The following is a 22,000-nucleotide window of genomic DNA, read 5'->3' as shown; positions in this document are numbered from 1 at the left end:
CGGAGATAGAACTCAAACCATGACACAGCACCAAAACATTGAATCACCATAACAAATCCTAAGCTAAGCTCTTTCACTCACCAGGTCCATCGCCAGTGTTTACAAAGAAACTAAAACGCGCACAACGTGATGTGTCGCGGAATGACATGAGGTTGTAAGAGAAGAACAGACTCCACCCTGCTCTGCATTATTCCCAGACTAAGCTATATTTTTTGGGGCACACAGCACATGATAACAGAGCAGCTGTACAACCGATAGGAATATGAATCCCTTATTCCCCTTACAAATAGAGATCTGAGTTCGCTACAACGAAGCCACTGATCCAGCTGAAAACTGAAAGTTGTATAAAGGAGCCAATGTGTGTGTGGAAAAGAGGGAATCTCATGCTGGTTCTTCAGTCCGTAGAGAATGCTCCCTCACAGTACCTGCGAGTGGGATGCAGAAGTTAGTGATACCAGGTTCAGTGTTAGGCATTGTGTAAAACAGTAAAAGCACTACTGGGAACTAGGGATTGCCTATCAGTAAAGGCAACAATGCTGTCAAAGAATGAGTTTTTTGTCCTTGAAATGTAAAGCATAAAGAAACATATTAGGCAAACAAGCCGAGCCATGGCCACCAAAAGTGCCACTTCAACAAAAATGTTAGCAGCTTGATCACACAGGTCTTTAATGATAACAACAAGGTTATGAAATTCTATATTGCAGCATTCAAAGGAGACAGCCATAATATGCATGATTCTTCATTAGACATTATTTGAGAATCCTTCATCAGCCTTCTCCACATGTAATGTGCATATATTATTCAAATTCACGATGAATGGATATCCTAAATACGAAATTGGAATTAGCCAATACAAAGAGAGAAGAAATTACCTGTTGCTAAACTTCTCTACAGCTGTGGATGCATAAAGAAGTGTTTCACCACCTTTCTCTAAAGCCATGTAAAGCTCCCTTCCTCGAGTAATTTTAGCAATCACCCATGCATTGTTTTTTGTTCTGATGCATACTTCAAAATCCTTATCATGACAGGGGTCACTTCTCCTGAATCTTGACTTCTTTAAATCTACTTCTTGTCTTAGCCTATTGAGGGCAAGTAGCGAATCCTGCATAATTTCATCACAGGTATAAGTCAAGTGAAAAGGACAGCACAAGCTAGAAAAAAGTTGTTGATCCTAATATAAAATCTAACACCTAGTAATGCTGTAGAAGGGATAGAGATGCGTAATTGATGGATTGTCTTGAGGCCTCGGCCGGTATATATAAGAGTACAAGACTTGGGGTGCAAAGCAACCCCACCGGATATGTATGGCAGTCCGGATACAATATCTAAACTACCAAATATACTCTAACATCCCCCCGCAGTCACAGCGGGAGCACTGCAGACGGTGAGACTGGAGGAGAAGCCGAAGGTAGGAACCGACGGACTGACATCCCCCCGCAGTTGTAGCGTCGGCGCAATGCGGATGCTGCGACTGGAGAGAACCGGCGAGAAACTCATGCGGATGGTAGCCCTTTGTGCTGATGTCGAGATAGCCGAGCTGAAGGAGCCATGGTCGAAGATGCCGTGCGTAGAGTAGCCGTGGTCGACGTAGAGCTGTCGAAGTTGCCGAAGACGAGGTAGCCGCACATGAAGCCGCGGGCGCACGAGGAGGCGCCATGGTGGTGGCGTAATGGAGAAGACGCCGGAGACGAAGATGGCGACGCGTCGAGACAGTCGTAGAGGGAGCGATGCCGAAGTCGATGCAGTCAGGCCATCGAGCGACACATGCCAGAGTTTGCCAGGCTCGGGAACGCATCGGGGACGATGGGCACGCACCGGTGTTGCCAATACCGGACGTGCAAGGGAGGATGCACAACCAGACGCCGTCGCCGGGGGACCAGCAGAGAAGGCCTCCATGGCGGTCGCAGGCGCAGAAGAAGGCGAGGTAGAAGATGCCAACGCCTGCTGTTGCTGGAGTAGACGAAGTAGTCGGGGACGAGATGGCGACGCTGGCGATGTGGTTGTGCTAGACGAAGCGAGGATGGGAATCCAGACTTTCCAGCACAAGGCCGAATGATCCGGATGGAGCGGCAGCGGCGCTCGAAAGAGACGGCGAAGAACTCGTACAGCTTGACGAAGACCATGCGCGGGGCGCACAGCGACGAGTCGACGATGAGGTCGGGGACGTGGTCGACGGCGGTGAGGAAGCAACGGCGGAGAAGACCACAGGGTGATGCCACTGCTGCCTGAAGAGGCGACGCAGTGACAGCCCTCCGTGCTCGGTGAAGGGTGCTCGACGAGGACGGACGTCACGGGAGCCGGGTGGATCACGCACATCGGCTGATCAGACCGAGTAGCGTGAGGCGAGACAACGGTGGGCGAAGTCGGTGAAGGTGTCCCGATCGGTGAAGGCGACGACGAGCCGGCGAAGGTCGACGTGCGAATGAGGCGGCGATGTAGGCGGCGGCGCAAACAAGCGCCCCCTAGGGTGCCGGCCATCTCGCCATGCTGCAGGGTCGGAGAGGAAGAAGAGGCCGGTGAAGTCGACGCCGATGTCGAAGTAGAGGCGTGAGGTCGACAGGCGGTGGGCGACTCAAACCCGATAAGCAAATCGGGAAAAACCTAAAAAAGATACATGCAGCTACAGTTCGTGTAGGAATCCTTGAGTGCGCGGAGTAGAAGAAGTCCTGTCAGCCCTTCTCTCTCCTCTTCAACACTTGCACGCAAGTGTGAGAGGGAGACAGAGGGCGGGTGGGTGGAGTAGCGGGGAGCCCAGGCTGAGGTGGTGCGGATCCCACCGGGGAGGTGGTGCGACTGCGGCGGATGACCGCAGTGGCGACCTCCCGACAGAGGGGGCGGATCCTGGAGGAGCCGGTCCGCCAGGGAGGAGACGCGCAGAGGGAGGGCGGAGCCGCCTGCTGGGACCGATGCCGAGGAGCCGGAGAAGAGGGGACCCGGCACGGCTCGCGGCGCGGGGCGGCGGATCCCGCCATGGAGGAGCGCTGGAGAGGTGGGACGGAGCAGCACCGCCGATGTAGATGAGCCCGTGGGGTCGCGCGAGGATGGCGCAGATTGGCCAGCCGCCACCATGGCGGCTTGCTGTCGGGGTCGACTTGGCCCAGGCTACCACCACGGCAGCGCGGGTTGAGGGCGATGAGGTCTTCCTGCGGCGGCGGATCTCGACGAGGTCCGACGCGACGAGGAGGATGAAGCAGGGGAGACCACCGGTACGCATCCAAGGTGAGTTCCATCACGATTCGCTGATGCTTGACGACGACGGCGGCGGATCAGGTCGATCTGCCGCAATACCTAGAAGATCGGCAAACCTTCGATCTGCCGTGGAGAGGGTGGAGGGCGCTGCCCCCGGCGGAGGTCATGGGCAACCTCCCCGGGGGCGCGCTAGGGTTAGGTGAGGGCGGCGCGCTCGAGGGGCGTCGTGGGAACAGGGCAGCCGCGGCGTGAGAGGAGGAGCGCCGGCGGCGCGAGCAGCGGAAAACTAGGGTTTGAGGCCTAGGGTTAGAACCCAAACTCGTGATACCATGTAGAAGGGATAGAGATGCGTAATTGATGGATTGTATTAGCTTGAGGCCTCGGCCGGTATATATAAGAGTACAAGACTTGGGGTGCAAGGCAACCCCACCGGATATGTATGGCAGTCCGGATACAATATTTAAACTACCAAATATACTCTAACAAATGCACAACAAGATATAATCCTTACGATTTATAGTATAAGAATCGCAAGGATATAAGTTTCTCAGATGAATGAATGACACACACAAAAAAGAGATCATACTCATTGTAGTTTACTCAATACACAATAGTATACCTTTGCCAGGGTAGTGACTTTCCCAGACGGGGAGGCTCTTGATACCCTCCTGTCCGGATCAACCAGCAAGTAACGATATCCACTAACATGATAAGCATTTTCTCCTCCCCATCTGCGTGTCAGTTTCTGTTCAACAGTGACAATCTTCTGTGATGCCTGCAAGATTGATCAAATTACTAGGCATATATTCAGGAGCACATTATCGAGGAAAAATAATAATAAACAGCAGGGTACTTTTTTTGCATTGAACAGTGTATTTTAGTTCAGCACTGCATCAGGATATGTCAAAATGGATGGAAAGCATGAGTGGGCCACTCACATTTTCAAGCATCTGCTTCTTCACATGAGCGATGCCCTCTTCTCCATTTATTAGTGAGGAAGCAGGAATTAGCAAAAGGATAGTGAGACTCTTGTGCTGATAAATGCATAGGTACATGCGCTCCTCTGCCTGCTGGAACCAGAGTATCGGAGTCAAGGGTACAACACCACGAACTTCTGTAGCTGCGAAATCAGCAGCAACAAAACCGTCCTTTCCCTTTGACAATTTCTCACGCAGGAGAGGCCTGAAATTATGATGCATCTGATTTTGTCCATCGGGAGAAGTATCACGAGATCGACTATGGTACCTTTCTCCTGCAGTTGTTCCATTTGATGAACTTGAAGTAAGGCCTGCACTAACATAAGTTCCTTTCCGCAAGTAAGACCAAGAGCTTGCATTGGAAGATAAGGCACGAGGAGTTAACCTCAGGACAGCATAGGTATATAGGTTTAAAGTATCATCCTGTAGGAAAAAAAAGGTTCAAATCCTTAATGGCAAAAGAACCAAATGCTCGTAAATCAGCCAAAGCAGATCAAATTCGAAGCGAAGTAGTGATTACAGTGACCATACCGGAGGCAGTGTTGTAGACACCAATAGGTCTTCAAATAATACAAGTGATTGGCAGGTGACATTTCCAAGACATGATCCAAGAACTGTGGTGAGTGACTGAAACACTAATACATCAATGGTTGGAATGGAAAAAATAAATATGTACAACTACTGCAATTCGCTAACAGAATGATTCTAGATGATACTGCAAATATGACAATTGTGCACTATTGTTGGAGGGTAGTCCAAAAGGACAAATGCTGATCAAAAGAGTAAATGTTGATCAAATCATTCCTGAAAGATTTTCCCAGAAAAACACCTTCTATTTATCTAGAACAATTCTCTGTGCAATTACCTACAATAAAAAGCAACTGTATCTAACATAAATATAAGGCACAGAAAATGAATGTCAACAGTAAGCCATCCCAAAAAACATATTAATAGACCAGCCAAGTAGGCTTTGTGCAAACCAAACCCATAAAGATCGTCCTCAAATATAAGGGTCTCTGAGTTTGTGCTAAGTCAAAACAATTTTAAGTTTGACAAAGTTTATAGAGCAGAAAAATAATAGTTATTATACCAAATGAGCACCATTAGATATACTATGAAATATGTTTTCATAGTTTACTTCAATGATGTCATATAAGTTAATATTCTTCTCTATAAATTTGGTCACACTTAGGATAGTTCGACATAGGACAAACTCAGAATCCCTTACATTTGTAGACAGTGGGTGTATGAAATGGAACCAAGTATACGCTTATTTTATGTGGAAACAAGATATAAGAGCTGTGATAGATTTTATATCCTAAACCAACCAGTTTCAGGATATGAATTATCCCTTATATTGAGAGCATTCAATAAGGAAGCCAAACTTTTTAGATAAAAGTAGTTAATGGTAGTTAAAAGCTGTGGAAATGTTTGAAACTCATCAGGGGAGTAAGTGAAAAAAAAAATGTTTCTATTAAAAAATTGATAGTAGTAGAAATACTCAAATACAGCTTACCTGAACTTCAAGTGCTACTTCCCTTGGTACTGTGAGCATTTGGATTGTTCCCCTCTCCTTTAGGCTGTCACGGTAGGTTGGGAACTGTAACTTTTTACCAACATAAAAATCTGCTCCAGAGCATAAAACAGCAGATATATGTGGGATTAGATCACCAAATATTTTCAAATAGTATAGTAAGTCTCTTTTCAAGGGTAACAATTTTATCGCACCCTTGCAAATTGCAAGAGATCATGACACCAAACATAATTATAACAGCCACAAAATAAATGGAAAACTAGACTCACCACTCAAATAATCTGTGAGAAATGTGCGGAGGTGACCACGGGCAAGTTCTGCACTGGGTTGTCTGTCAAGTAAAGATCGGATTGGTCCATGGAACATTGTGAAAAGCGAATGGGCCTCTTTAAGTATCCCTTGCAGTGCACCACAACGCCAAGTTGATTCATTGTCCTTGGTTTTTTCCACAACCTACAAATCAAGTTTCATGCTAAGTTGCTAACTATACATGAGCACACGATGTTACAATCATTCAACTCATATTGTTGTAAAGAGGGTGCAAAAGTAATTTTGCAAGAGAAAGAACACAGGTAATGAAATGGAGTCCTAGTTCCCTCAGGAGATCACATCTCCACAATAAGCCTCATGCTATTTTGGAAGATGGTTCTGTGAAAATATAGGCATAGTCAAGGTAAACATAAATTGGCATTGTTGTATGTCATGAAGAGGCGGGGAAGGTTTTGGTGCCAGCATACAGATACTCTCCTAACTATAAAATTAAGATCATGAGGCTTTAGTGACCAGTAATATTCATTATTCAATAACAACGATACAAGGTATTCATTATGTTCATTAAGTGAACTATCAAGTAATCAACTTCCACATGTTGGTAAAAAGAACAATGCTGCCAGGAAGCATAATCAGTGACATCATGGAAATAAAACATTTATGCATGAACAGTAGTGAAGCAGAAGAACTAGCAAACAGGAATGATATGCATGTAAATACTTGAGAACTGAAGTTCACCTAAACCCAGAGGCAAACTATTAAAGTATTCATAGAGTCGAAATCCGTTACCAGAACCATCCAAATATCAGGCTCCGCTTGATAAAAAACATGGGAGCGTTTCTCAGATTCTATAACTTCACAATCCTCTTCAGGAGAAAATATTCTGCACATAACTAAAACAGGAAAAATAAGATGACTAATCCCAGTGAAATTAGGCAATAGAAGAAATAGCACAAGCGAAGAACTCAAGTGTATTTTAATGACTTGTTCGGATGGATAGTAAAAGACTAAACAGAAGACATAATGTAAAGCACGAAATAAATGTTGCTTATGAAGAGTCCCGATCTTCTGACCTCATCCCTCATGTCAGTTTGAGAAATCATTAGAAGATGTGTAGTTCTCTAGGGCTCTACTAGAATGTGTAAAACCTCAACAAAACAAACTAATGTACGATTGTTGCTACGTATGCTAAGATGCAAAAATATGCATATGCAAGCCCTTTGACCCTACTATTCTCATACGAACAAACATTTGAGCTCTTACTAAGCCCAGAACAGATCCCAATTTTGCTGTTGCTTGATAATTTAAGCTGGATCTCAAGCCACATAATTTACTAGTCGCCAATGTTTTGAAATGAAACAAAGTTAATTCACCTTGGATTGCCATGGCATGCCGAATTTGCATCAACATGGAGTTTTACAGATATCATATCTTGAGCTCAGCTCAGGATACAAGTCTTGGTACTGTTATGGTGAGTGCAAATTCTCTTAAACTAACTTTGAGGCATATGTATAACAAGGAAACAAGTTGAAGGTCGCCAAATGGACGACGATTCGCTCGAGTTAATGCATTAACAGGCGGCTAGCGCCAGCGAGGGAGGGCGGGGAAGGCGACCTCGTGAAAGTGACGATCCCCTCGCAGAGCCCGATGACGGAGAGCTGGAGCAGGATGGGGCAGTCGGCGGGGTGGAAGAAGAGGATCTTGTCGAGCTCCTGGCCCTCCTGCTGCCCCCTCCGGAGGTCGAAGACGCAGAGCTGCGCGCCGTCGCCCGCGGCGCCCGCCGAGAGTCCCATCCGGAACCGCGAGTCGCCGGAGGGGGGGGGGGTGTTGTGGTGGGGATCACCCGCGAGGGACGGGAGGCTCGGCGGCGAGGGAGCGGCCCGGGTAGAGCTGGGGCGGGCGACCTCGTGACGCGAGCTCGTCCAATTGCGGCCTGCCGGGGGCTCGTCGCCGGGGGAGGAAGCGAGATCCGGCGGGCGCCGCCGGTAGGGTGGTTGGGTGGCGTGAGGCCGCGGCCGCGGTGGTCGGAGAGAGGACAGGAGGGAGGGTAGGGCCCGGTGGTCGGGGTCGGCGACTCAGGCATGCGCCGCGGTATCATCTTTAAAATTCACTAGTCGGATACACTTGTTTAAAGAATAATGTTGAAAAAAAATAATCACACTGAATTTCTTGACAAGACCACTTCCACTGGTTGAGAATTTTTTATCCTCTTGACAAGAAGAAAAAAGAAGAAAAAAGTGCATACTTCTATTTTATCAAGATCACTTCCACTGGTTGAGAATTTTTTATCCTCTTGACAAGACCTCTTTCACATTTATAAAATGTGAGAAAAATAAGACTTCTCTTCCCCCAGATGAGGCTCATTTCTCAAGTGGGCACCCTAACTTTTGTTTAGCATAGCCCAACCAAATGCAACAGTGTGATCTTGTACCTCAATCAAGTAGGTCAACAATTTTGTTCATCATTCCTCGCATGATAACTTCCTCATCCCAACCAACTCGTCAAAAAGCTTTGCTCCACCCCTTTTCTACTACTTCCACACCTAAAAAAAAAGATCAAAACTAAGAGCGATGGTTGTGTTACAGAATAAATGGTGATGCTTAATACAAAAAATACCTCCGCATATGATACCTACCATTGCTAAACCATCTCCGTAACAAAGTAAAATGCCTAATCCATGTGTATATATGCCATCTCTTTTTTTTAAGGAAATATGTTTTACAGCTGTCCCAGATCCAATGTCTTCTCCTTGGCTGTGCTACATACAGAGGTTAGTAGTCAACAAGCCCGATTCTAAAAATAAAATAAGTGGCTTTGAATATCTCAAATGTCAACTAGCTATATAAATTCAGTTGTGAAACCTGCTTCTCTAAAGCATCAATGTGACAGCATTTTGAAGCTACATAGAGGTTTTGTCAACATCAAGTTAAAATGCTAGTCTGTAGAATTTGGAATGAACATTATTCGGAAATGTGTTTTTTAGAACTTGTATCAGAGAACAATTGAAGCATGACGACTTGTTAGACTGACTTACAGGTTGAACCTTTCTGATGAGTGATTGTGTCGCATTTCGTCCATTAGCTTTTTACCTGGCAATTGATACCACACTTTATCAAAATTATGTGCAATGGAGCAACCCATCAAATATAACCTCTGAAAATAAGATCAACTGGAAAGCCCGAAATGAATATTAAATATGGATACAAAGTTTAATGATTAAAGCAATTGGTACAAACAGAAATGATTTTGAATATATCAATAATCTGTTGGGAATTGAAAACAAAATCTAGAAAATTATTAAAGAGTAGAAGCAATTCTCCTAACCGAAGCAAAACCTGCCCTGAAGAGAATATGCACTATGCTTGAATGTTACTGATATGAGAATCACATTTATCGAAATTGCAAATGTTAATTCTTAAACTTGCTAACGATACACAAACCGCACATATAACAATGGTTAGGTACGTAGTTGATTTCTGAACCAAATTGCCATAAGAAGGGATCTCACATGGTTCATTTTACCACGAGGCTCATGTACTGCTCATAGCCGCAGGGCAAATAAAGCTTCCTCTCTTTCTAGCAAAATAAGCAGAGTGCTGGAAGCATGCAGATGTAGGGCTACCAGTAGATAATTCTTCCTATACAATGGGCAGTATTTAAGAGTAGAATTAGAAACAAAAAGGAAAATACATAAAAGGGTTTAAACAATCTTGTCAAAACTGAATGTAGTCCTGGTTGTCTAATTTGTTACTTTCTATATTTCGGCTTTGTCAATCCTCTTAGAGTAACGACACTGAATGGAAAAAGTAAAATAATCTGCATTGGGCAAAGAGGAAGACCCCTGCATACCAATGGAAAATATAATCAGATGTATTTATCTATATCAGCATAAAAAAATACTTACCTACAATCAGAAGACAGTTCTAAGATAAAGGGTATTGTAGAAAAGCTGTAGTCTAGTAGTGATGGTTGGAATAACGTAAAGTTTATTCAAAAATGAACTCGGTACCAATTATCCAAAAAGTTGTTCAGTTGTCAAGCCCATTATTATCAATTTACAATTTGAGAAGTTCAAAAATAAATAAAAACTAATGTCCTGAGCCCCGGAATAGAAAAACTACAAAGTTTGAGCATCTATGGTCCTGTTTTGTGATTAATATTATTTTGGAAAATATACCCTGTGGCATATATCAAGCGTAAACTACCTGAAACATAAGAACAAACAACGTAAGATATCAAGCAAGCCAATTCTCAAGATAGCTTCCCATAACTGACAATCAAGCTCTTGCTAAGCTACTGGTCATCAGCATATATACCTACTTAGCCTTCGCAACAGCCATATCAGAAATATCCAAGCCAATAGCAAATCTTTCAGGGCATGCCAGAGCCACCACATCGTATCCTTGTTATACAGAATCACCTCAATGTGGGAAAACAAATTTGATGACAAGGTGTTATTGCAAAAATCTAAGTTTCAATTTGTAAAAAAGTTATTGCAATGGCCAGCAAAATGAGTTCTGCTTATAGTATTAGCCGTTTACATTTCTAAACCCTCCAAGGCACCACGATTCGATCTCAATGCAGCATTGATCCCGCAGTGCTCCAATTTTGAGAATAATACGGTTTATCCAATGTAGCATCACATTTCATATGTAATAATAGACAAACAATTGCAGCAGGGCGTACCTGGACGGGCGGATGACGAATTGCTCGATCATGGCGCCTTCTAGACCGCATGCAGGGCTCCTATGCTATGACGTGGCCCTGCTGCAAGGCAAACACTTTCATTGAAGCTTATCTTTGTAAGAAAAAGTATTATGAAGATACAATGTTTTTAGTTCCCAGTCATAATAACAAAGAGAATAATGAAAGAATCGGAAACATGCAAAAGTTTCAAAGGCTCCTGTCCATGGTATTAGAGTACGATTTGCAGCTCCAAAGCAGAACCTAGAGGTGAAATAAACATATTTTCTAAATATTAATAGACAATATTTAAGCCTATATAGGTGATCATTTATGCTTGGAATGAAAAATGAATCAGATACATCAGGCTAAAAAATATCAGTGATCACAATGAAGAGAACATATCTCCTCACATCTGGTTCAATTCCTATTCGCGTGTTTGCAGCTTGTAAAGTCATACTCCCTTTTCTTCAAAACACAGTCAATTCGCTGAAAACAGCTAGCTTTCAGTGATAGAGGCAACCATTCTTAAATAAGACACAACTTGCTGGTATTTAATAGTTCTTAAGATTTCTATTCCAATAGAAACCAGCCACTTCTTTCTAAAATAAGTGAGCAAACAAATAAGTATCGTCGCAAAAATCCACCATGTTGTGATAATAGAGCCTAATTTAGTACTAATTAAATGGAATGGAAGCCGAATACGTTACTGTCAACTTCTCAAGAGGCCCAGACTACAAATAAAAAACACTAAACTCACAATTCCAGTAATGTTTAATTGAGTTGCTTGCTATCCTTATATATGGTAGCCGGAAAAATTCCTTCTTGATGTTCTCCACTGCTTCGATGAATATCAATAGAACATAATTGTTCCCTTCACAAAGATCTGTACATGAAAAACATAAAAAATTATCAGCATGACAAGCTCATTCGGTCTATTCCATCGTGGGTTCGCGATATTTTTTTGTGCAATAACCAACCCAGATACACACAAAAAGAGGATATGATACTTATCCCACCAGAAAACTAATTTTAGTACATTACATGGTAAAATTGAATTTGATCAATTTATGTCAACACCAATCTGCTGAAGAAAACTCAGCATTTTTTATACCACTTGCATCTAGTAAAGATTTGTAAGAGCACATGTGTACGGCCCTATTCACTGCAACAAGGAAGAGAAATACCTTCGTATATTTGTGCCTCTTCAGGGCCATTCTATCGAATAACTTACCTGCACATGCCATTGTGAGCCCGCTTCTTCTGCTCCACCGATGGAAGACACCTCCAGAACATGCTGCCCCAGCCCCCTGCTCATATGGTGATGTCCTCATGCTCGCGCTCGTGGAGGCGACGGCCGGACGCCGCGGTGTCATCGACGAGGAGCACGGAGCTGCTGGTCCTCATGGATCTCCACGCCCCCCCACAGCACGGAGGCCTGAAAAGGGCGACGTGGATGGGGAGGCGAGGCTAGAGGTAGATGGAAGCGCCGGCGCATCGCTGCAGTCCCTCTGTGGCCGCCCGCGACATAGCCTCCTCCTGACCTCCAGGTTCCAAGGACCGCCGCCGCCGCCACCAAAGCGAAGCAAAGCTAAGCCCTAAGAGATCGCCGCCATGGACGCCGAGCAGCGCCAGCCACTAATAATCGACCTGCGCGCGCCAATCCCAGGACGACCGGCGGACGACGTCCTCTTTCCTCGTAGCAGGCGCGTGATCACCGCCTGCCACTTCTCGACCTACACGCCGCCAATCCCAGGAGGCCAGGAGGACGTGCGGACGACGTCGTCCCCCCTTAGCAGGCGCGCGATCACCGCGTGTCGGAGTTAGAATTGTCCCCCGCGCCCGTGCCGCTGCAATCACGGAAGGCCATGGGCGTGGGCGGGTATGGGTATGCGCTCGGTGAAAAAAAAGGCCGGTGAAGGCAGAAACGTCGCGGAATCGCTGTTTTTGCCGCTAGATGGTTTCGTCGAGCTTGGTTCAACCAAAAAAAATTCTGATTTGTGGGCCCTTCGTGAGAGGGCGGGGGTAACTTTTTTGGTGGGAGTCATTTTCAATTTCTTTGGATCCTTATAGTATATAAAGATAAAGATAGATAGATTTTGGCCTAATTATATGTTCAACATTTTGATATGATTAACTCAACATTTTGTTAAACGTATTCAACATTTGCTTTCAAAATGTTGAAATAGTGGAGATGAAATATTAAAATTGACAACATAAAATGTTGAAAGTACTAAAATGAAAATGTTGAAGAGAGCTTCTTCTCCGGCATGCAGGGTGCTTCTTCTCCGGCGCCGGCGCGATGCACAACGGCGGCGGCGGACGCACGGCAGGAGGCGCTGCAGTGGCCGCGCGGCGGCGGACCCGCGGGGCACGACAGGCGGGCGGCGGGGGAGGCGGGGCAGAGCGGCGGCATGCTGGCAGGCGCGGGGCGCAGCGGATGCGTGCGGGCCGGTGCAGCTCATGAGGCAGCGGCGGCCATTGCAAGGAAGGAGGAGCAGGAGAAGGGAAATTAGGGTTGAGTAGATCTAATGGACAAGATTTCTTGTACGAATCTCAAACAGTGGAAGGTGAATAAGAAAAAATCTTGTGGAAGATGAAGATGTATAGGATTCCTGTCTGGGTCGGTGGTGGTGCGCAGAAGACGGCCCAATAGGCACGGGCATACGGGCCCATTTTTTATATTTTATATTTTTCAAAATTGTTTTTTATAGAAATATATTTTTGGTTTTATAATTTACAGTTTTGTACCCCTACCGCCTGGCTGCGGGGCGGCCGGCCCTTGCCGCCCTCCTGCCGGGCGGTAGGGACCTCAATGTAAATAAAATTTATATTTATTTGCATTTTGGCCCTTGGGGGGAGCTGCCGCCCCCCCTGCCGGGCGGCAGTTACCCGCCGCCCACTGGCGGGGCGGTAGGCGGGTACCTGCCGCCCGGTAGGGGGGCGGCAGGCCCAGTCCGGCATTAGATTTGGTTTTAGATATTTTGGATAGAAATAAAAACCGTTATTAAAGTAGATGAATATGAAAACTGAGAACGAAATAGGTGATGCATAAGAACGAAATAAGTATAACATGACGACATGTCCATAACAAAAATACAGAAATAACTAGAAGCACCTCCTAACCACCCCGGCCATGTCGACCTCTTTTACGCTGTGTGTGGACGTGGTCTGTAGGGTAGGTGTGTCGGTCTGGAGACCCTACGTCTCTACCTGGACGTCCGGTGGCCACAGGTGTTTGGAAGGTAGGATCAGACTGCTGGTTAGGTGTAGAAAATAACCGAGTCCAGTCTTCGAAGTTCGCCTCAAAGGTATCCTGTGTGGCCCCTATGTAGTAGCAATTAAGATATCTTAATCATCGTCTTATAAGTCATCTATTTGGGTATATATTCATCATACGTACTTGTTGGTTGTGGATACGAAGAAGTACCCATATCAGGAAGCTGGTGGTGCGATCCTGTAAACCGTTCAAATTATTTAAAATATTCATAGAAATAAGAAAAACATGATAAATTCGGGCTATGGATTAGGTATTTACCTTGCGTTCCTTCTGCTGTCGCCATAGGGTAATACGAAGAAGGTCCCGCATCATATAAGTGTTGTGATCTTATATGTAAATGCAAAAGGAATTAGACTTCATACCAAAATTAATTGAAATTAAAATATGGACTATATGTTTACCGAAAGGTCGTAGTGGTGCCTGTGTTGGTTGAAATGACATCCCTGCAGCTGGTGCCATGGTACTAAACTGGGTCCCTCCGTGAGGTTGATAAGGTGGGTGTCCATCACCTGTATGGACTGAGAATTAATTGTTGTTATCAAAATAGGAAGTGAGTAAGTATCCTCACGTACCTGGATAATGCTGCTGAGACCAATAAGGTGCTGGGGAAGGCTGCTGCGTGGGACCACAAGAAAACGAGGTCGAGGCTTGAGACGAACCGTAGGAGTCCTCGTACGATGTCCGGCTACCAAAGGCTTCAAGCATGAAATAGGCTCTTTGTGAAACTCGGGTCCAGGCCGACTCTTGCTCATTTCTATCCATCATAGATCCCGCTCGAATCCTCATCAAATTTACCCTGGCATCTACGTCTATCAACCTGCACATTTCAAACTACATGCAAGAAAAAGAAAGACATTAACACTCTAATCCAAAGTATTTGAAAAGCGATGATAACTTTGACTCACCGCCCCAGCTAATGCCTCATCCCTATGTCGTGCATAGCCATCCTGTGGGGTCGCAACATGCGGCTCTGGATGCATGTCAGCATATATCAAGCGGCAACGAGTCTTAGGCTGGTACCAGCTCAGGTACGCCCTGTACGAAGCCTCTGTGTGTGCAGAGGTCGGAAGCGCCACGTTCTCCTCTGCCTGGTCCCAGCCATCGACCCAAGCCTGCACCCTTGTCACCCACATGTTCGAGAAGGGTTGACCAGCCCTCGACAAACTAAATATTGATTAGTTAAAGCAGAAATGCATTATCACTGAAATGACATATGAATCGTTACCTGTGGTCATGACGTTGGACCCGATCCAATGCTGACAGCACAGGATACAACTGCCTCTGACCGAACTGCCTCCTGACTCTGTCCGGGCAGTGGGGCTCAATGTAAACGTCGTACACCAACGCTGTAGTTGTCATCCAAAGGCCCTGGTCCTGAGAGCAAACTGAAGATATCCCGAACGGTGCACGAGTGTTTATAGCCAACTGGGAGTAGGGCTGCCACACAACGTCTTCAGGTGTCAACCGATCAAACTCAGCTACAAACTCAGGATAGGACCGCCGAGACTATATGTGGGCCCAACTCTTCTGCACGAAATTAATAATATATACCAATAAGAAATACAAAGAGGGTCAAACAAAACAACAAAATTGACAACAGAATAGTACGAGTAGCAGTCATTTCCATACCTGACGAGTGTACCAGAGAGTCCCCATGGTCGGCCTATCATCCTCGGTGTCACCGTACATATCCGGCTCATACGGTGAGTGGTCGATAATCGGACGACCAATTGCTATCCTCTCGTACGATCAAAGCTGTAGCAGAATCGGACATCCTGTAAGAATTGCATTGTGCTTATTTTGCACCGATGCCTTGCAGAGGCCACGGTACGTGGCTGCAAGTACCGCTGAACCCCAACTGTATTGAGGCATATCCTCCACAGTTGCCTCTGCGATCTCCTGTGCGTAAGGCACAAGCACCCTATCCACATAGGCTCCGTGTGAGCTGTTGAACATTATGTATCCAAACAACCACAACAGGTATGCCTCAAGGGATCGAGTGACGCTATCCTTATCAACATCATGTGCCAAATTGTCGGACTGCATAGAAAAGATGAACATTTATGAGTACAAGATCAATTATAAAATAAAACCATAACTGCACTAGTCAAAAGCATAACTCTACCATTACTCATAACAAAATGAGGTATGTACCTGGAACTGCAGAATTCATGACTTGGCAGACCCTGTTGCTTTTGGGTGCTCCTCTACATCAATCGCGATGTCAATATTTGCAAAACGCTCTTCTAGATCGTCCAACCACGTAGACGGGATAACACGAGGCCCTACGTCATCCCCACTGATAGGAAAACCCAGCAGCATCGCAATGTCCTGTAGGGTCGGTGTCATCTCCCCATAAGGGAGGTGGAAGGTGTGTGTCTCAGGCCTCCATCTATCAACTAGAGCCGTCAGTAGGGACCTGTACAGCTTTGCCAAACCACTCTCAGCAAGACGACCTATAGTAAGAAGACCAGCCTCACTCAACCTGAAAAGTAGAACGATCAAAGGTAAGTACATTATGTAGGAAATGTATTCTCAGAAACATAATCCGACGACATATCACCTGGGCACCCATCGTGGGTCAACAGGAATCAACTCCGCTGGTGGACGTGGACGCAGCACGTTAAGTTTCATGTGCTGAACCACTGCAAGGAAGGACCGGTGCGACGAGTCTATGACTCGGTCAAGTAGAGCTGGCGTATCTTCGTCCATACCTAACACAAAAAATATAAGTTTTCTTCATTTTCTACAATTTATTTGAAATTTTCATAAACTTTTCTAGCATTTTCTAGCATTTCCTACAATTTTTGTACAATAAATTTTTCTAACATTTTGTACAATTTTTCTGCATTTTCTACAATTTATCTGATTTTTTCATATACTTTTCTAGCATTTTCTACAATTTCTGAGCATTTTTTAAAAAATTTCTCGCATTAAACAACTAATCAATAAACCTAAATGGTTTTTTTCTAAAAACTAATCCTAATTCTACACAAATTATAATAAAAACAATACCTAAATAGCTAAAATATCATTACTGTTGCATACACTAATTATAGAATTAAACATACAAAAAATTTAGAATAAGAAAGTCGAGAAATATTTATTACCTGTGGTTCGGATCCAAAATCCGGCAGGGCTTCGTCGCTGCAACTCCCTCCTCACCCCTCCTCTCTCCCTCCCCCTCTCTGGATGTCGTGGGAAGAAAATGAGGAGGGAGGGGGAGCTCAGCCCTTTTATATAGAGAGTGGGAGCCTGCCGCCCCCTGCCACCCGCCTACCGCCCCGCCAGTGGGCGGCGGGTACCTGCCGCCTGGCAGGGGGCGGCAGGCTCCCCCAAAGGCCAAAATGTAAATAAATGTAAATTTTATTTACATTGAGGCAGGCTCCCTTCAATTGCAGAGTGTGGCTGCGCACATTGGGATGCCTGTTGCCATAGTTCCTTCCCTTCCTCCCCCACCTCCACCTCCAGGGTTTTGTATTTCAACATCTCAAAATCAGTCTCCTGAAAATGTATGTATGCTGATTGCAATATCTATTTCTTCATATATGTATTTTTTTTTGGATCAGCATGGTGTTTTTTGAGTTGAATGTGGCATGCCTATGATAGATTGTGAATTTAGTTAACATCCTGCCATTCTGGAATGTAAGTTTAGTCCAGAACTGAACACAAGCAAGCATTGGAAAATGAGGCTTGATTTTTTTTCATTGGTGGTGAACAAATGAACAATCAGCATGGCTAGCTAGCTAGTTTCTATTGAAATTGTCATCATGCATGCAGGAACAAGTAGCAGCTAGGATATAGATCATTCTTTATACATTATGATTGGTAATCTGTTCTGCGGTTTGACTGTAATCATAACCTATTGTCTTTTCTCTACAAGTACAGTATAACACTTGATATAGTAGCAGAATCAGTTTTTTTTTTGTCTAAATCTTCCACATGTTCAATTGCATAGGCTGCTACACTTGGCTCTGCTGTTCGAGAGGAAACGTCGGATGAAACGCTTAGTGGGATTGCTAATGGAGTGTTTCGGAGCCATGTTAATGCAACGACAAGTGGTGGTGGCAGCTACTCTCCTCATGATGATGATTTCCCATTGTATTGAAGTCACTGTTCACAGGAATAATTCTTTTGAAACTGTCTTGATTGTAGCTTAGATATGACTGGGAGGGGCTATTGCTTGTTGCATGTTTTGCTTAAGTAAGCAATTTGGTTACAGCAAGGTCTATCACCTAAAGGAGCAGAATCCGTGGTTGATAATTTTGGAACTGTGTTGTCTGTAGCTTCTGACCAAACATTTGGTTGAAGGTCTCTTTTGTTTGCAACAATGAATATTATATAATTATAGTTGATATTTGAAAACCATCCATCCTTCTATTGCTGTGATAAAAACTTGGATAAATGGACGCCTCCTGTATGGAATCGATTATTAGTTACTGTTCATGTTTCAAATTTAGTTTTATAGTTGATATTTGAAAACCATCCATCCTTCTATTGCTGTGATAAAAACTTGGATAAATGGATGCCTCCTGTATGGAATCGATTATTAGTCACTGTTCATGTTTCAAATTTAGTTCAAATATAATTTGATTTGAATTTAAACCTATGCATGAATGTGATTTAAATGCTTACAAAATAGTTGCAATACCTGATGTGGTGTCTGTAACTTCCCTATAAAACCAAAATCCTAGGGAAACTACCTTTACACATTGGATAGAGTATGCCATATCAGCACCTTTTTGTACAAAACCGTTTTGTAGGGAAACATCAATCCCCTAAGGTTTTCCATCAGCACCGGAGGACACGCTCATCTTTCCCGTCAACTTGGTCCCTAAGAAATATCTGTAGGGAAATTGTTTTTCTACTGTTTTTCTCTCTTTCCCCAGAAATTTAACGTCTAGGGAAACCGGGAGTTATATGTATCTTTCTCCTTTTCCTTTCTTATTATCATTCTCTATTACCATCCCTAGGAATTTACCAACTCCGAAAGATGGTCTCTGGCCAGTACAGCAAGGTTTTGTTGCATTATACTAATATCAAATTACAGTACACTACTATTCGAGCACTAATGTACTCAACTCATGACGCTAATAATAAGCATTTTGCGATGAAAGTATATTTCTTTTTTTTGTCATTTTTCCGCAAAAGCGACATGTAACCGCCATCGTGCAGCGTGCACACGGCTTAGTCAAACGTATTTCAGACATCTGATTTTGATACTATATTGAGTTGCATTCACCAACCAATTCAACTCAAAAATTTAGCTAATGGGGAGAGGTGGGCAATTCACTTATATTCCAACACGCCCAACCCGATGATACCGAACTGACCCACACAAAAAATCCAACCCGAATCGACCCAAAAAATGCACGAGCCGAGTATGGGCCAGTTTGGTGCAGCTAGAAATCTGGGTTGGGCTCAGGCCATAATTTTAGCCCACGGGCCGGCCCAATGACCCGACATCATATTAAAAACCTCCCTCTTTCCAAGGCATCCAATAGAATTTTGAATTTTGGTGGCCCAACCCAACAAAGCAACACATACATTGATGATTCTAACCCTAATTTTCAATGCACCCTTCCCTCCCACCCCACCCCACTCCCGCAGCCCCATCTGAATGATCCCTCTCCAACCTCTCCCCTCTAGTCTCCAACTCGTCCCCTCCCGTCTCCTCTGCTGGGAGCACCAGCGGCTAGGGGCGTGGCCAGACGGGCACGCACGGCCAGGTGCCGCGGCTAGACAGGCGGCCAGCCAACGCGGCGCGCCTGCCATGGCTGCACGGTGGGCCTGTGGCCAGCAGTGCTCTCTCTGAGTTCATATATGGTACTCGGCCCACGAGCTATCGGGCCAAGCGTCGAGTGGGCACGGGCTAGAATTTTTGACCCGATGTTCGGGTTGGGTCGGGCTCGAGCTAGCATGAAAACACATCAATCTTTTTCGGTCCAGCCCGGACCCGGACTAACCCGAGATATGATTAGGTCTAGTGGTCTACTGTAGACCATTGCGGCACCGTCGGTAGTGTGTGCTGCTGCTGCTGCCGAGGGTGCACGTAGTTAATTAGCAACTTCTTCTTTGGTCCGGCTGATAGTTCACAACGTGTCAGTGGTCCTCTTGGATTATAAAATAAAACCAACTTAAAAAAAATTCCCTTTGAGGTCCAAACGTGTGGATTATTATAAAAATCCAGCCATCCATATTATAAGGATCTCACGATCTCCCTCAATACTACTACTATTTGCAGATTATTTAAAGCGACCGAACGAGAGGGATATTAAGGGCAAAAGCAATGTTAAAATTAAAGGAATTCAAATATCCAAACATCCCCGAATTAAATTTTCTTATTACAATCCCTACTGATTATTTTTATTTTTGAAATCCTTACTAGATCCAAACATGTCCTCCTCATCCTCCTCCTCCTCCTCCTCCTCCTCCTTCTTATTATTATTATTATTATTATTATTATTATTATTATTATTATTATTATTATTATTCTTCTTCTTCTTCTTCTTCTTCTTCTTCTTCTTCTTCTTATTATTATTATTATTATTATTATTATTATTATTATTATTATCAGCTCTCTTCTCAGATCTCAACACTTAAAATATAATCACGGCATGTAAGTTGCCGAGGGTTGGAAAACATGCAACACCATGCATACCCTGGTCCTGGTACACAAGTATATATGGGTATTTTATTCTTCATTACTTCAATTATGTCATAATAATCTGGCAAGTGCAAGCACCTTATTGTGCTCAGGAGGCACACATGATCGACTAGCTAGGCAGTATGTTATTAGCATTATGGTGGCGAAGAAAACTTATGAATGAGATCCGCAACTAGAACGCCACCGTCGCCCCAGACCCTCCCAACCCCCGCCCCCTCCCCCCAGGGGAGACTCACTCGTGCGAAGCAACGCCATCGTTGTCCTAGCCTTCTCGCTGCCCCATCCCTGCCCCTCGCCGCCGTGGCAAGTCTGTGCGAGAGAAAGAACGGCGGCAGGGGGAGGCCTCTCCATCTCTCTGCTTCTTCTCGTCCCCCAGTCCTCCATCCTCGAGATCTTGCGCCCTATCTCACCTCCCTACGGTGGTGCACGTTGTGGTCTCTCCTGGCAGTAGATCCGTCTTCATCCTAGCCTTTCGGTGACCACGTGGCCAAATCTGGACACCCACGATAGGGTGGCCGTGATCTGTGCTGCGGCTAGGTCGGGGTAGCAGTTCTGGGCGTCGTGGAAGGTCATCGGGGCGGCAATGAGGCCACGGGTCGCGTAGGGCACCACGACCGGTAGCTGACCCTGATCCTGATTTGCGTTTCTCCTCGCAGAGATGGAGTCGCTATTGCCTTCCCTGGTTCTCTTTTGTGGTGGCCATGGGGAGAGACCAGCAGCCTACTCCACTCCATGACAGATCGGCCGGTGGGACTGCGGGGTCGTGATATGGCTTGATTGCTCGGAGTGGTGATGATGTTTTCTTGTAGGAGTTTCGAGCGAAACTTCTACCTCATGTATGTTTCTAGCCAACATTGGCGGTGTTGTCTGAGTGTCGTTTGTCCTTCTTTGAGACGATGTTGTGATGCTTTCTGCAAAAGTTAGCAGTTCACCAAGTGAAAACCTAACTCTGGCTTGGTGGGTGGGTGACGATGGCATTTTGAACGTTGTGTTCTTGTTGACGTCGCCTTGGATTTCTGTGTACCTAAACTTATTGCCTAAGTGGAGTTTATATATGTGATTTCTAGGTGGAAGGTGTAAGGATCAACGGGGTGTCCGACCCTAGAGGGGGAGGGGGTGAATAGGGTCGCTAATCGCTTTTTAACCTAGGGTTCAAACTACTTGCATAAGATAAACCTAACACGTCCTATACATGCTAGTTATGACTAAGGTTTAACTTTGCTACTCTGTACTTACCCCAAAATACTTGCAACCTATAGCCAATCCTAATCAAACTAACTAGGAAAGTAAAGGCAAACAAGTAAGAGCTAATGCGGAAACGTAATACGGTAAGTAAAGAGGTAAGTGCAAGAGGGATGCAAACTCCCGAGTAGACACGGTCATGTAACATGGTTCGGCAC

General features: G+C 44.9%; 1 protein-coding gene and 1 long non-coding RNA gene across 6 annotated transcripts; both read right to left on the bottom strand.

Moving 5' to 3' along the window:
• Positions 1-8: 8 nt before the first annotated feature.
• LOC120712387 (vacuolar fusion protein CCZ1 homolog) lies at positions 9-8,039 on the bottom strand. Of its 5 annotated transcripts, XM_039998156.1 has the most exons (11): positions 7,585-8,038; positions 6,760-6,853; positions 5,970-6,153; positions 5,683-5,792; positions 4,698-4,793; positions 4,435-4,589; positions 4,279-4,371; positions 4,128-4,236; positions 3,809-3,964; positions 873-1,102; positions 9-425 (listed from the first exon to the last, which is right to left on the bottom strand). In XM_039998156.1, the coding sequence occupies exons 1-11, from the start codon at positions 7,761-7,763 to the stop codon at positions 395-397; spliced, it is 1,437 nt and encodes a 478-aa protein (XP_039854090.1). In that variant the 5' UTR covers positions 7,764-8,038; the 3' UTR covers positions 9-394. The 5 variants fall into 5 exon arrangements, with proteins under 5 accessions (XP_039854090.1, XP_039854088.1, XP_039854089.1 ...); XM_039998154.1 differs by having other exon boundaries at positions 4,279-4,589; positions 7,585-8,039; XM_039998155.1 differs by having other exon boundaries at positions 4,128-4,371; positions 7,585-8,036.
• Positions 8,040-14,692: 6,653 nt separating this feature from the next.
• On the bottom strand, positions 14,693-15,214 carry LOC120639195. The gene is made up of 3 exons (XR_005661316.1): positions 15,159-15,214; positions 14,839-15,097; positions 14,693-14,764 (listed from the first exon to the last, which is right to left on the bottom strand). It is a non-coding gene; the product is annotated as an uncharacterized LOC120639195 (long non-coding RNA).
• Between the last annotated feature and the right edge of the window lie 6,786 nt (positions 15,215-22,000).

This window comes from Panicum virgatum, chromosome 6K (genome assembly GCF_016808335.1).
Source record: "Panicum virgatum strain AP13 chromosome 6K, P.virgatum_v5, whole genome shotgun sequence".
Classification (NCBI taxonomy): Eukaryota; Viridiplantae; Streptophyta; class Magnoliopsida; order Poales; family Poaceae; genus Panicum; species Panicum virgatum.
Note: the sequence above shows the minus strand (reverse complement) of the source record. Positions and strands in the feature narration are given on the sequence as shown.